The 14,453-nt window shown below is 34.0% G+C and overlaps 2 protein-coding genes across 2 annotated transcripts; both read left to right on the forward strand.

The window, feature by feature from the left end:
- The first annotated feature begins 965 nt into the window (after positions 1–965).
- LOC134258552 (carbohydrate sulfotransferase 15-like) lies at positions 966–5,100 on the forward strand. Its single transcript, XM_062741110.1, has 7 exons — positions 966–1,247; positions 2,631–2,907; positions 3,203–3,325; positions 3,511–3,667; positions 3,992–4,148; positions 4,361–4,508; positions 4,620–5,100. The coding sequence occupies exons 1-7, from the start codon at positions 966–968 to the stop codon at positions 4,799–4,801; spliced, it is 1,326 nt and encodes a 441-aa protein (XP_062597094.1). The 3' UTR covers positions 4,802–5,100.
- Positions 5,101–11,309: 6,209 nt separating this feature from the next.
- On the forward strand, positions 11,310–13,010 carry LOC134258554 (uncharacterized). Its single transcript, XM_062741111.1, has 2 exons — positions 11,310–11,564; positions 12,238–13,010. The coding sequence occupies exons 1-2, from the start codon at positions 11,357–11,359 to the stop codon at positions 12,474–12,476; spliced, it is 447 nt and encodes a 148-aa protein (XP_062597095.1). The 5' UTR covers positions 11,310–11,356; the 3' UTR covers positions 12,477–13,010.
- The last annotated feature ends 1,443 nt before the right edge of the window (positions 13,011–14,453 follow it).

A 14,453-nucleotide genomic window follows, 5' to 3' on the forward strand; every position in this document is an offset into this window, starting at 1 on the left:
CAAGATATCGAACATACATCACAAGATTTCGAATATACATCACAAGATATCGAACATACATCACAAGATTTCGAATATACATCACAAGATTATCAAACATACATCACAAGATTTCGAATATACATCACAAGATTTCGAACATACATCACAAGATTATAGAATATACATCACAAGTTTAAGAATATACATCACAAGATATTGAATATACATCACAAGATTTTGAACATACATCACAAGATTTTGAATATACATCACAAGATTTCGAACATACATCACAAGATTTTGAATATACATCACAAGATTTCGAACATACATCACAAGATTTTGAATATACATCACAAGATTTTGAATATACATCACAAGATTTCGAACATACATCACAAGATTTCGAACATACATCACAAGATTTTGAATATACATCACAAGATTATCAAATATTGCAACGTTTGACATGCCATACGAAGATCTTATGAAAAATGACATTAAGCGTTGCTTTGTTACTTTTTATCAAAACATGCAAAACATTTGAGTACATGTACTTCGTAGTAAAATGTCGAATGCGTACAAGTTCCAGCAAGCCAGTATCTGATACAAGGAATATTTTTTATTGCCAATCTTTCATTAAAACATCCATCTAGATTTTATTCCTGGTCCTTTTATGGAACAAAACCATTTATCGCAACGTCTTTATTATATGACGCCACCTGGCGGTGGGACTGCGTGTTAATGACCTTTGACATCAAGCAAGGTCAAGTTAATTACATCGCATGACAATATATCAACCACAAGACTTGACCAGGCTTCTTGTGGGATATTTTTGTCCATTTTATTCTCATTTATTTCTTGACAAGGATAACAAGCGCTTGTATTTGTAGCAACATGGCCTCAAGGTGAACTTAGACTGGTTTGTTTTTATTTGGACTTCAATAGAATGATGAAAAGAGTTTTTGACATCAGTAAAAAACATGAAAATTATCGTGTTACATAGCTTTAAATTACGGAAAACCAAGAAAAATAGAATTTGGCGACCAGTCTTTGGGAGAATTCGAGGAGGAAATTTTCGCACGGCTGTGCTTCTGTTCTTATTTTCTCTAACGATAACCATTGGATTTATCATTAAAGTGACCATTGATAACATTAAGTATGACATTAGAAAGACATCCAACAAAATTCAAACTTTATGTAAGAAAAATGACGGATGGAAAGATGTGTTTCAGTGTAGAAGAGGCGTTCTTAATTCAGTTAAGGTATGTTACTATGTAGCACGTAGTTGACGAGAATATTTTTTTTTTGTTTTTATGTAAGCAAGGATTGGATGTCTGTAAGACAGAGTATCTGCAAGTTATGTCGATCGCTTTTCCAAAAATGTCAAATATACAAAACTATGTATTTTATAACAACGAATGCATTGTTAAGTTATTCATTTCGAATCATATATTTAGACTATTATGTTGAATACCTGTAAATCCAATATATGAACATAGAGTTTTGTCAATGCTTAATTTATGCAATGAATGCATCGATACTTTTCTTAAAGTCTAAATGTTATGCAAGATAGATGTGGCTTTTAGAATGTTCTATAAATACACGTTTCTAACATTTGAAACATACTGCAATTATGACGAGTAATAAATACGACGAGTCCAATGCAAGGTCCATATAGAGAATTTCCGATCGCGGGCAAAGCAATCAATGACACATAGTAATATAGTACTATAGTAATAATGCACTAATACAGAATTCTTCAGAGGAAAGGCGAGCGTTCGTCTAAGTCCAATCCCTGCTAATATAAAACTGCGGCGTAAAAACCGAGTTTTGAAACGTAATTTTATAAAATGTTATAGAAGTTTTCTTTACATCAGTTTATATAACTCTATACAATACAGTTTTTGTCTCTCATTTGATAAAAAAAAAAAACCACATGTTTTAGAATTAGTATTTGATTAATTAGAAAATTGGAAGTTTCAGTTTTAAACGGAGAGGGGGGGTGGTCATAATGGCAAAAGAGTCCTTTTCAGGGATGGGTTAATCAGTTTTCTCCATTTAGTATATACTTATTATGATAAGGCTCAACAAGTCATTAAGACTCTTTAAAGGCGATATAAATGATGGATAATCCTACAAGAGAATCAAAGACAAAGATCATTATTAATGTCACGAACATTCCCTAAAAACAATGAACCACTGATTACTAATGAAATTACGCCGTAATAAATTAGGACCGCATTGACCAGGACTGGGCCCTTATGTCCTGTCCAGATAAACAAAAGCATGCTATTCCGGGCTAATAAGACGTCCCAGGACATGTAATGATTCGGTCCTTCACTCATTTCTGCTTGGTCGGTTTTGACATTCACAGCAACGTTATCATTATTGTCGTAAAATGAGACGGATATTAACACTGAACTGAATATAAAGAAAATCTGAGAATTTTTTTTTATGCATAAGTTTTAGGAAAAAAAGATCTAAAAAAAAATCTGTATATGATTATTAATTTATGGTTTAGATTAGTTTGCAAAAGACATTAAAAAAAAACTTCACAGCACAAATAAAAAAGTAATAAATAAATTTATATCAAATACGGTAGATAAATAGATTCTTTAGTTACGAGCTATTTTGTCTTATTGCAGCCATTGCGTAAATTTTGGACGGAAGGTTATAAGAATCCCTGCTTTCGTAATCAACGGAAACACCCGGGGGACCACTCATCGGAACTCCTTCAGTGTGTCCCTTACTTCTTTGTGATTGGGTTTCCGAAATGTGGAACCACAGACTTGTTTGATAGGATGTCACATCATCCGGAATTCGTACAGCCATCATTTAAAGAAATCCACTGGATATCGCGATATCGCTTTATTCCGCCTAGACGCGACCGACTCAAGTTCATCGCCATGAACAGAACATATCGTGAGTGATTCTGCCTTGAATTTAAAATCACTGTTAGAAATAAAGTTTTATTTTATTTGTAATGATTATTTTGTATTTATCTTATTTTTATTTCAATGTTTTCTAAAGAATTGGAGCTTCACACTGAACATAAAATTGGCTAACTGTTTAATTTTTTTCCAGAATAAAAAGTAATATTACAGCAAAATAATAAAATACATAAAAAAATCAATATGTTTGATTTTTACACTGCATATTATGATGTATAGAATTGTTATCAAGATTCCTCACAATAGTTTTCTCATACCTGTCGTAGGAACGAGAGATTTTGACCACGGTTTTCTTCTGTACACCAGAGTATTTTATCCCATGGTCCTTGACGTGGAACTGGAAAAACTATTGAAAAATAAGACAAATATTAAATACCGAAAAATAACAGGTTAGTCTTCAGATATTAAAAGGCATATTATTATCTTATTACCTTATATAAATGTTTAGATATTTAAATTCAATCAATATTAAAAAAAAAAATATCAGAAATAACTAATGGAAAAGTAGATATTATTTTTCTTTTTGCTAAAGATCAATCAGTGTACAGTATATAAATAATGATATCTGTTGCAGGGGATTTCAGTCCGTCTACAATATGGGACAATGATATTTATTCTTCACTACCGAAAAATTTTAATCTGACCATTCCCTCGTATACTACAGCTGATTTTGTACAGGAAATGAACGCATGCGCAAAACTAATCGTGATGATTAGGGACCCTGTCCAAAGGTAAAGAGAATCTGCATTAAAACTAGAGAAAATGAAAATTAATCTTAATAATTTTTTATAAAGACACCAAATTTTTACAGGAAGTAAATCAAATGATTCAAGATGACTTATAAGACAATTCTTTTTCTCACAAAAATTAATGTCTCTAAGTTGTATTAAACCTCATACCTATTTTAGTTAACCGGACTGACAAACTCTGGGCATAAAATATAAAGGTGTAAACTTCTCAGATAGGGTACCAAACTACGCCAATGAAAACTAATAAATCCTTTGATTTGATCCTGTGTACGGTATATCCATGTACATGAAATCTCCTTTTTGAAGGTTGTACTCAGACTACCTATTTTTCCATGCTGCAAACAAAGGTCCTTTTGACTTCCATAACAAAGTGACGTCTGCAATAAAACTTTACAATGATTGCATTGACGACAAAGGAGTTGACGCTTGTGCATTTGATGCACCGTTGGCAAAAACGACAAAGGTATTTTAAAAATATGAATAAAATTAAAGTGGGCTAAACTTCATTATCTTAAAAGAAAAGAATTTGTGAAAAGTGTTTTGACTCCTTAGCTATCAGCATTTTGCGTTTTTATACAAGTACAGCTATTGCCCTAAGTCAGACTGTTTTGCCGTCAATGACGTCATGTTTTTATTACCAAACTTTTAATCACGTTATTGTTTCTTCTCTAACAGGTTCGTTTGCGCTTGGGATTGTATGTGGTTTACATAAAACAATGGCTGAAGAGGTTTCCCATGGACCAGTTTCTGTTTGTTAGACTTGAAGACTACGCGGCAAGAACAAGCTCTGTTTTGAATAATGTCTTCAATTTTCTACAAATGGGTATGCATGAAACTTACTTCAGTATTCTATTTTCTTTGTAAAATTAAAACATTTTCCGTTTTATGTTTATCTTCTTCCTATAAGTACCTTAAATTATTGTTTTACTTTCAGGGTCTGTGGATACTGAAATAATGGGCAAAATGATTTTCCAAAAGCCAGTAAACACACGCAAAGTAAACGTTGGAGAAATGCTACCGGAAACCCTGAATATTCTGACAGATTTCTACGAACCATTTAATGAACAACTTGCTCAATTATTGAATGATCCTCACTATCTTTACCATCTTTCCTGATATAATACTTTATTCATGTTGATAATTGTAATTTAAATCCAATATTATTGTAAAAGGACGTAAAATGTCTCAGTCCATCGTGACTTTCCCCTACAACTTTAAAAAATACCAGACGTGTTAAATGCACATTGTTATCTGGGCTACGCTTTGTATACAGCGTTCACTCTATATAATTGATACATCTACAAATGCACACATCTTCATCTCTGATTTACAAAACAATTTCATCTCTGATTTACAAATTGTATGTACATGTGGCAGTTTATAACATAAACGATTATAAATTTGTGCTTTCTTGATTTTAATTTTAAAACTGAAGCGGTTTATGAGGAGGTGTAAACTTAAAGGTGTGTTTGTGACAGACATGTTCACGTGCAAGTCAAGCTGCAAGGTCGAAAGATAATAAAATGGTTCTAAAAGAAAGAACTTGTCTCAATGAATATACCTGTGAAGTATAAAAGCACAAGCACCACCTGTTCAAAGGTTATGACAAAAGATAATGCTTTCGAGTATTAGTTAAAACTTCTTATGATACCCAGGGGAAATATTTGTCACTGAAAAACACATGAAAATTATGAAACCTAGCACCAACTGTTGAAAATTTTCTTGAATCTTGATATAGGTGTACATTGGCATATACAAGCATCTAAATGGTAAGATATGATTTCGTTTTAAGTTAATATGATAAACTATTACCTTTTTAAAGCATGTTTAAGTAACTAATGTACAGTCCCAAATATAGGGAACCCCGATCCTTCAACTGACGTCGGAATTTCATAAATATTATGGATTTTGTTGAAGATTACACCAGGCGATGGGCCAGATATGAAAAAGACGTTGCCACTTTGTCAGAATGAATAAATGTATCAGATCCATGTTAAAATCGTGTATTAAAAGAATAAGGGGCAATATGAAAACCATCTATCCTTTTGTATTCAATAATCCAGAAGTGAAAAAAAGAACTAAACAGATTATATAAGCTGTACGTTCTGGTCCCTGCTGACAAAGAAGGTTACAACAGTGTCCTCGTTTCTAAGGTTCATTATATAAATTGTTATTTAGGAGAACTTGGATTTAATTCTATAAGTGGTAATCCAACTCATAGTTCCCTTTTTAAGAAAGAAATTCTTCAAAATCACATGTCATTTTTGAATATCTTTAATATCCCACAGAGTCAAAATGAATTTGAACTACCATATACATGGATTCCAACACTTCAGAAGAATCCTCAATCTCTACCCAGAGTTATCGTTCGCTTTGCTACAATAAGTGGGGTTTGCTCTGCTTCCATTTTGTATTGTTTTATGGACTTTTGATCTTGAATACTGTTCGTTATATCCATATGTTTCATGCTATGTCAAATCTCAATTAATCTATTAATGAGTTTTAATCTTTATTCTGATATCACATTTGTATGTTTCTTTAATGTTATAAAGGTTCCTAATCAATTACTATAAATTACTATTAGGTTTTCAAATAAATTGGTATTGACTGTAAAAGAAAGTATAAAAATGAAGTCATATCGAAAGGTTTGCCGCAATTGTTTCAATATTTCAATAATTTAATGTTTGCTGCTGAGTTGCAGCAAACCACATTTGCATTGCTAAATACTTTCTACAAGTTTGCTGCAAGAAAGACACTAAGGCTTTCTAAAGGGCGTCATAGTTTGTTTTTTTTTTTTTATAGTTTTATTGAAACAAACTTACAGCAATGTTTGCAGGAAGGCAAAGTCTTGGTAAGGGGGATAAAACACACTGAAATGTAAACAAATAATGTCAGATTTGAAATGATTTATTATTGGGTATTTTATATGTGTGTTAAATATGAGAATTTTAAAAGTGCATAAACACAGATTTGAAGTTAACAATTTCTGTATAAAATTACAACTTATTGTAATATCATACACAACAAGATTGCCACTTTTCCTAATTATTTAAAAGAATAAAAATTATGATTTGTGAAAGTGCAAGTATGTGTCAATCAAACCCGTCCAAAAACTTGTTTAGATAATCTTTTTTAAAATAAAATAAGATTTTTAATATATTTTCGTGTGAAATGCTAAATATTGCAGTATATAAGTCGTTATTTAAACAGCAAAATTCAACTTCAAATTTGTGTCTATGCACCTTTAACAATCATTTTTGTTTGTGAGCGATAACATTAGGATCTTGATCAATTTACATCTAAGCTGAAATGACTTTATTCTATTAATTATGTCCATGTCCTGTTGGACGTCGAACATTTCATTTCATCAATCTTTTTTGTCAGAGGTTTGGTAAAGAACGTGCGATCAGATAACGTAAAGCTTTACGAAGGAGAACAGACAATGAAAATACACAGCAGCAGTGGGGAAGTGTGTCGCTGCAAATCCATATCCTCTGTTCAAAGCTGAGGAGGAGGTGTATCCCTTCCAAAAGGCGACTCGACCGAGGAGGAATATTCCGACAAGGATCGGAATAGCTTTCAAAGAGCCTGCATCCAAAATGGTAGACAACGTCACCAAGCCAATGGAATGTGCTATAAACTGCTCAACTGTGTTTCTAAGGACGCGGTTTGCAATGTCCACAACTTCTTTCCCTCCGCCCTTGATAGGATCTATGGCTTTAGAGTAAAATCGAAGGTTTGCAACTTTGACTATGAAGAAGAAAATCGAGAGCGATGAAAAGAACAAACAGCGAATTGTAAACACCAACCGATCACCGATATCGGTCAAGCCTGATGTCTTGAGGGGTGCATAGCGAAAGAAGAAAACAAAGATGGCGCTGGTCACACACCAGGATGTTAATATCTGTTTGACAACAAAACTTTCATTCTGTCGTAAAGATCGTAGATCTTTGTTGTTGTTGTCACCCATAATGCATGCAGATGTGAGATTTTCAGGCTATAAAGTGAACGCAAGAAAACACCATTAATCCTATAAAAAAAAAGATACTTCTAAAACTTTGTAATTGGAATCTACACAATGGTCGCAATCTAGGACAATGCTACAGACAATACATATATAAATAGATTACGCACATGTAATTCAGAATAAAACTATATTGCATTAAAAGAGTTTTGTGTTTTTTCGTCGATGAACATTACTTTAAACAATATTTTATTATGAATAAACATAATAGGATTGGACAGCAGGTACTGCCTATATAAGTCCTGTCCATCGATGAACATTGCGTTAAATGTCCGTATAACAAGAATAGATATGGGTTACCCCATATCCAAAGATATTCGACTTTTAGATTTAATATGCTTATCAGTGTTTATAATGACGTTAATAAAAAAACTGCAATGTCTAGGGCCTAGTTATGGAACTGGTGTAAATTTCGTGAGCATGGTGAGGTCACCCAGTCTCCTAACAAACGGTACACATAGGCCTACATGAACCTGTGTCCGCAAGACCAACATTAGCCTTGATCTACACACGTGCGATGGAGCTGTTAAACGCATCCAGCGAGCTCGGAGGAACACGTTTTGTTTTGCCGAGAAGTTACGATGGCAGACAAAACTTTTCTTTTCTTAATTAGATCATATGAATACGAATTCTGATTAATAAAAATTATACAATCCCTGTTGAACTATATATAGTTTGTTCTAACATTTGCATCTGCAACAACTTGTGTTTAAAATGGCCGTGTTAGGAAAATCAAGACCGGATCGGAAAATTCTAAACTGAAAACCTTTTTTGTTTTGAAAATTACTGAAATATGCTAATGTATTCGTCGCAGATATTACTTACATTATTCAAGTTCTATATAAAATGGTAAGCCTATGCTGAACTCCAACACGAACCCGAATGTCCGACCCAGTTCTCGTTTTGCCACACATTTTATCCCCTACAGTTTACAAAGTGTACACACGTGAGCAGAATCCAGCCAGGGATTGAAAATTCCGTCATTTAATAATATACACACACAGAATGATTTATTTTTTCTTAAAAGGAAATTGTATGATAATTAACAGACTATAAACATGTACTAAATACAATTGTTGATATAGTATTATCAATTCATCGGTGAAAAAATATGAATCGAAGAATGACCTAAATATTCTCTATTATCAAACATGTATAAAAAAAAAAAGGCTGAGGAGGGAGCGAGCGTAGGAATATTGATATTTTTTATTTGCATTTCGGGGGGAAAGTGATTTTCTAATAATATTTTGACGTTATTTTTGATTTCTTTAACGTATGAAATACACAACTTCACTCTTATCATGAACAATAATGTTGTATCTACTCAATCATGATGGAACTATTTTGGTCGGACCAATTTGTGTGAGCTGCCGCTGAAAACAATAATATATCTTGCAGAGATAGTATGCATTGATCGAATATATTAAAAATAGAAATTGTTGTTCTACTATCATGTTTATAATCTGTGACATTTGATGGTTCTGACACACATTATTCAATAATCTCGTCAAGGAGAGTATGCATTGTGTTTAGTTTATGTTTCAGAATAGTCTTTCTATATGCATATTCATAAGGATTTTTGGCAATATATCTTTTCAATTGAAAGGTATATATATAATTGAAAGTTATAATTCACTTATACGTACCTACAAGTTGTCCAAATTACGGAAGCCTATGTTGTAATGTATGTCTTCATTATAGAATTTGTCACAATATTTATCAAGAAATTTGATTATCTTAACGAAGTTTGATCCTGAAACTTTAAGTCTAAAGAATTTTTATTATCAAGTACGGTATATGTATGTTTTAGTATCTACACACATACCTTCAGAAAAATCATAACAAGAAATGGGTTCAATGTTCCTTTGGGCGCTACGGTCCATTTGATATATATTACTTTTTGCACTAAAATCGTGACTTTAATCAGATTAATCAAAGTTATGTTATATATCCAGAAAATAAAACAAATCAAAAGTAGAAGTTTATGATGTAAAGAGCGATATATGGTAAGTGTCTCAATTGGCCCCTTAAAATGAATATCTTAATTTACTTTAAATATAGCTTTAATTTGTACAGCTACCTTTATTGGTCATTTTCATTTTGATCAAAATACCGTTATTTTAGAAATATGACATCATAAAATCACGTTTTCCCGCCATTTTAGCATATTTTGTATAAAACTGCTTATTTTCAAGCAGTTTTTCTTCCAGAAAATATAGAGCGCAGCCTAGAACAAGCTTTATATTTTTACTAAAGATGTATCTATGTAATACTGATTAGTGACAGAAAAATTATGTATGTTCTACACTGCGCTCTATGTTTCCCATAAGATGAAAACATCAAGAAAAAGGCATAATTTTGGCTTTTTTGCTAGATAGCAAAAATAGCATTATTTCTCATGTCATTTACAGCTAGAGAGTGCATATAAATGTGAAAAATATATTAGAAATATTTCTAATATAATCTCTTCTTCAAAGTAAATATCAATTAAACATATCTGAATGTCATTCTAAAATGTTGATTTTTAGGGGGCCAAAATTGGCTCTTATCATATATACTCCTTTTCAGATATATTACTAAAAAGGTGGACTTAAAGGGACAAAGACACAGTTTCAATAAAAAAAAATCAACTTTATTTTTCCATTTTTTTTATGCTCACAAATACTTAACTTAGGTATTTTTTTTTAATGAATAAGATATCATTTATCAAGATAGAGGATAGATTTATAGCTCCAAAGCTTTGTTATGTTAACTCTTTACAACTTACTGAACTGTAATGCAACATACGTAATGTTAAAGTCATTGAATTAGAAATTTACCATTTCCCCCAAAGCACCTTTTAGAGTGGTACACTTTCCCCTAAAGTTTAGCGTAAATAATATTATGACGTTATATTCTAATACAAAAATAACTTTTCTTAATTTAAGAGATTTTTGCAAGTAAAAAGTAGAGAGAAATTGGCATTAAATTAAAGATTAAATGATCTTTTTAAAGTGCGTGATTGCGGGGAAACGGTATATGCGTGATTTTGCGTTAGAAATAGGAAATGGTAATACTGTATGCGTTAAAATGCGTGACTGCGGGGAAGGGGTTTAACAATGCCCGTGCAATGCTTTAGTTAAATAAACATAAATATGATCGTTCAAAGCACCCTTCAAAGAAATTTTCAATAAAGGCAGTTTCTAGCGATTTACTGAATCTCGTTTTGTTATAAATATGATATTTTTCTATATGTAAGCAGAAACAAGGCACGAGCGTTGTTGACATTATGAAGAAATTTAAGTTCTCTATCTCCTTTGTAAAATTAATCAACAAACAATGTTCAATTTTTTCCTGATCAATTGAATTACATTAACTAGGAATTGTGAACATTAAAAAACGTTTAAACTGTGTTAATACAGATTATTTTATGAAAGATACAAATAATCACTCTTAATTGACGGAAGTTACATGTAAGTCATATGGAAAAAGAATCACTTAGGTACAACTTGTTTAAGCACATCCACAGGAAGTGAACTGTGGTACAACTTAGCAAATTCCTCAACTTCCTCTTCACATTTTCCCGCTGAGGTAGTCACATTGTTAGTTCCAAGTATAGTCACATTGTTAGTTCCAAGTATAGCTAAAAATCTACCATCATCGGCAAGATGCCTCCAGTAAGAACAAAAAGACGGACACTCTCAAGAAGACAGATTGAAACCCAGCAAGTGTCACCAGCCAGGGGACGACCAAGGCCTAGGAATCAAAGGAGAACAACGGATGGCGCTTCCCAAACATCAACGTCCGCAGCCATTGTTAATGTGGCTGCACAACCCGAATTCGCCAACTCAACAGACGAATCCAACAACGCAAACGGTGAGTCAATAATGAATTTACCAACTATTTTTGATGAAGCAACACCTCAGACGCTAGAATTTACCCCTCTAGACGTGGTTGAATAATAGCCAGTTCAAACTCAAACTACTTTTGACCCATTAAGTGGTCACATTCCACCTAAACTGAAACAAAAAATATGGGAGGGAAAATTCATTGATTTGGCCTTACTGTTAAAATCCGCCCGGGAATTGGCTAACGAAATGGACTCAAAGGGGGAATTACAAATAAGGGATGGGAAAATGTGCTTAATCAAGCAAAAGTCTAATACATACTTGTCTATAGACAAGTGGAGGTCTGCCTTTATCATTTTCTCCAGCGTTCTTTTGGAGAAATACCGCACTAGGGCACAAGAGTTGCTAAAGTACATGCGTGACATTCGTCTCGCTGCATCAAGTTCTGCGGGTTGGTTCAGGTACGATGAACAGTTTAGATTAAGAAAGGTTTCTGACCCCCATTCATCATGGGGCCAAATCAATAGTGAACTTTGGTTACTTCATATCACCAATTCTAATGTCACATACAATTCAGAGCCAACACCCAAATCTCGTATGCTCCCTTACAATCAGCAAAACAGGTCAAATCTACAAATGACTACCCATTATTGCAACATTTATAACAGTGGTAAAAAATGTCAATTCTCCCCCAATTGTAGGTTCAGACACACCTGCAGGTTGTGCAGCGGGACCCATCCAGCAATCAACTGCAGAAAACAACAGTCCAACTACTAATTACCCAGTCCCGTCTAATACCAATGTATACACATTGGGCAGCACACCAATCAAAATAACTCCACTGCAAGCATTTTTAGAAACATACAAAGAGAAAGACTTTTTGATAAATGGTTTTCAATTTGGTTTTCAATTACAATACAATGGCCCCAGAAGACCCTGAGAAGCTAAGAATTTAAAAAGTGCATATCAGCACCCTGAAATTGTTCACCAAAAAATCAACAAAGAATTAGGTCTTAAAAGAATAGGTGGCCCTTTTCAGCATCCCCCTTTCCCAACACTTCAGATTTCACCTCTAGGACTTGTACCCAAAAAAAATGGGGATTTCAGACTTATCCACCACCTATCATACCCAGAAAATGACTCCATCAATTATTACATAGATCAATCAGCTTGTTCAGTTCATTACTCCCACATTGACGATGCAGCAGGCATGATAGCCCTTATGGGTAAAGGTACATTGTTAGCTAAATCAGACATCAAGTCAGCATTCAGACTCATACCAGTCGCCCCCTCCGATTTTGATTTGCTGGGTTTTAAATTTCGTGACGAATATTATTTTGATAAAATGATGCCATTTGGTGCCTCAATCACTTGTGCAGTCTGGGAAAAATTTGCTACTGCATTGCACTGGATAACCCAGAATACCTCACGTAACCCAAATATCGTACACTACCTTGACGATTTCTTATTCGCAGGCAAATCCCATTTTCAACAGTGTGAAAACACTCTATCTGTATTTCAAAATATTTGCCAAGAGTTGGGGGTCCCAATAGCACAGGAAAAAACCACAACCCCTGCCACAAATCTAATATTCCTGGGTATAGAACTAGACACAATAGTAATGGTAATGAAACTTCCACAAGACAAGTTGGCCAATCTTAAACATACCATCCAAACTTGTTTGTCTAGCAAAAAGATCACCCTTCAATCCCTACAATCCCTCATTGGCCTGCTTAATTTTGCATGTAAAGTAGTGGCACCTGGGAGAGCATTCTGCAGGAGGCTAATCGATGCAACCATAGGCATCCGGAAGCCGCATCATAAGTTAAGAGTTACTTTAGAAATGAAAGCCGACTTGCTAGTTTGATTGAAATTCCTACAAAATTACAATGGAGTCACGGTAATATCAAACAACATCTGGACATCAGATACTTTCTAACAGCTATTTACTGACAGCGCTGGGGGGCAAAATGGGGGGTTTGGAATATTTTTCTCTGGAAGTTGGGCTTATTCAAAATGGCCACAAGAGTGGGTGCAATCTGAAATCATCCGAGATATGACATTTTTGGAATTGTTCCCAGTATATGTTGCAGTTCTGATCTGGCACGAGTCTCTAGCAAACAAGCGTATATTATTCCACATAGATAATATGGCCGTGGTACAGGTTTTGAACAACTCCACATCCAAATCCAACAAAGTAATGAAAATTGTCCGAGAGTTTGTCCTTATTACTCTGCAGTATAATATCACAATAAAAGCACAGCATATCCCAACTAAACAAAACTCTATAGCAGACTGTATTTCTCGTTCACAGTTGACAAAATTCCACCAGCTGGCACCAGACGCAGAACAGTGGCCCACACAACTTCCACACCAGATATGGAATATTTGGACGCCGAATCAGAGCGCCTAATTCAAAAATCTTTGTCTCAAAACTCCAAACAGGTTTATAATGCAGCCCTTAAAAAATTCCATGGCTTTCTGAAATCATACAATCTCAAAGAAATTTGGCCCATACCTACAGACATAATCCTCAACTTTATTGCTTATCTGTCAATACAAGGGCTTTCCGCAAACACAGTCGAACTCTATGTACGGGCACTTTCCTTTTACCACACGCTAAAAGGATTACAAGACACCACTAAGTCATTTCTTATAGCCAAAGCACTTGAAGGTCTCAAACGCACAATAGGTAGAGCAGTGGATGCTCGCTGCCCACTCACCCGCCCTCTGCTTAGAGAGTTAATCTTATCTCTACCCGCAATATGCTCCTCACCATATGAAGCCACGTTATTCACCTCTGCCTTTTCACTTGCTTATTTTAGCTTACTCAGGGTAGGGGAATTTACCAGCACAAACAAAGCGAAGTACTCGCACTGTATACAATTTCAAAATGTAACAGTACATAACGCACAAT

The sequence above is a fragment of the Saccostrea cucullata genome, unplaced genomic scaffold, assembly GCF_032062105.1.
Source record: "Saccostrea cucullata isolate Sc308-1 unplaced genomic scaffold, CSIRO_AGI_Scuc_v1 ctg13110, whole genome shotgun sequence".
NCBI lineage: Eukaryota > Metazoa > Mollusca > Bivalvia > Ostreida > Ostreidae > Saccostrea > Saccostrea cuccullata.

Bases quoted from the DNA above. Each gene is read 5' to 3' on its own strand.
- LOC134258552 (XM_062741110.1), top strand. From the start codon at position 966: ATGAAAATTATCGTGTTACATAGCTTTAAATTACGGAAAACCAAGAAA. The intron at 3,668-3,991 runs GTAAAGAGAATC...TCCTTTTTGAAG, and splicing joins ATTAGGGACCCTGTCCAAAG to GTTGTACTCAGACTACCTAT. The intron at 4,509-4,619 runs GTATGCATGAAA...TTTTACTTTCAG, and splicing joins CTTCAATTTTCTACAAATGG to GGTCTGTGGATACTGAAATA.
- LOC134258554 (XM_062741111.1), top strand. From the start codon at position 11,357: ATGCCTCCAGTAAGAACAAAAAGACGGACACTCTCAAGAAGACAGATT. The intron at 11,565-12,237 runs GTGAGTCAATAA...CCCCAATTGTAG, and splicing joins CGAATCCAACAACGCAAACG to GTTCAGACACACCTGCAGGT.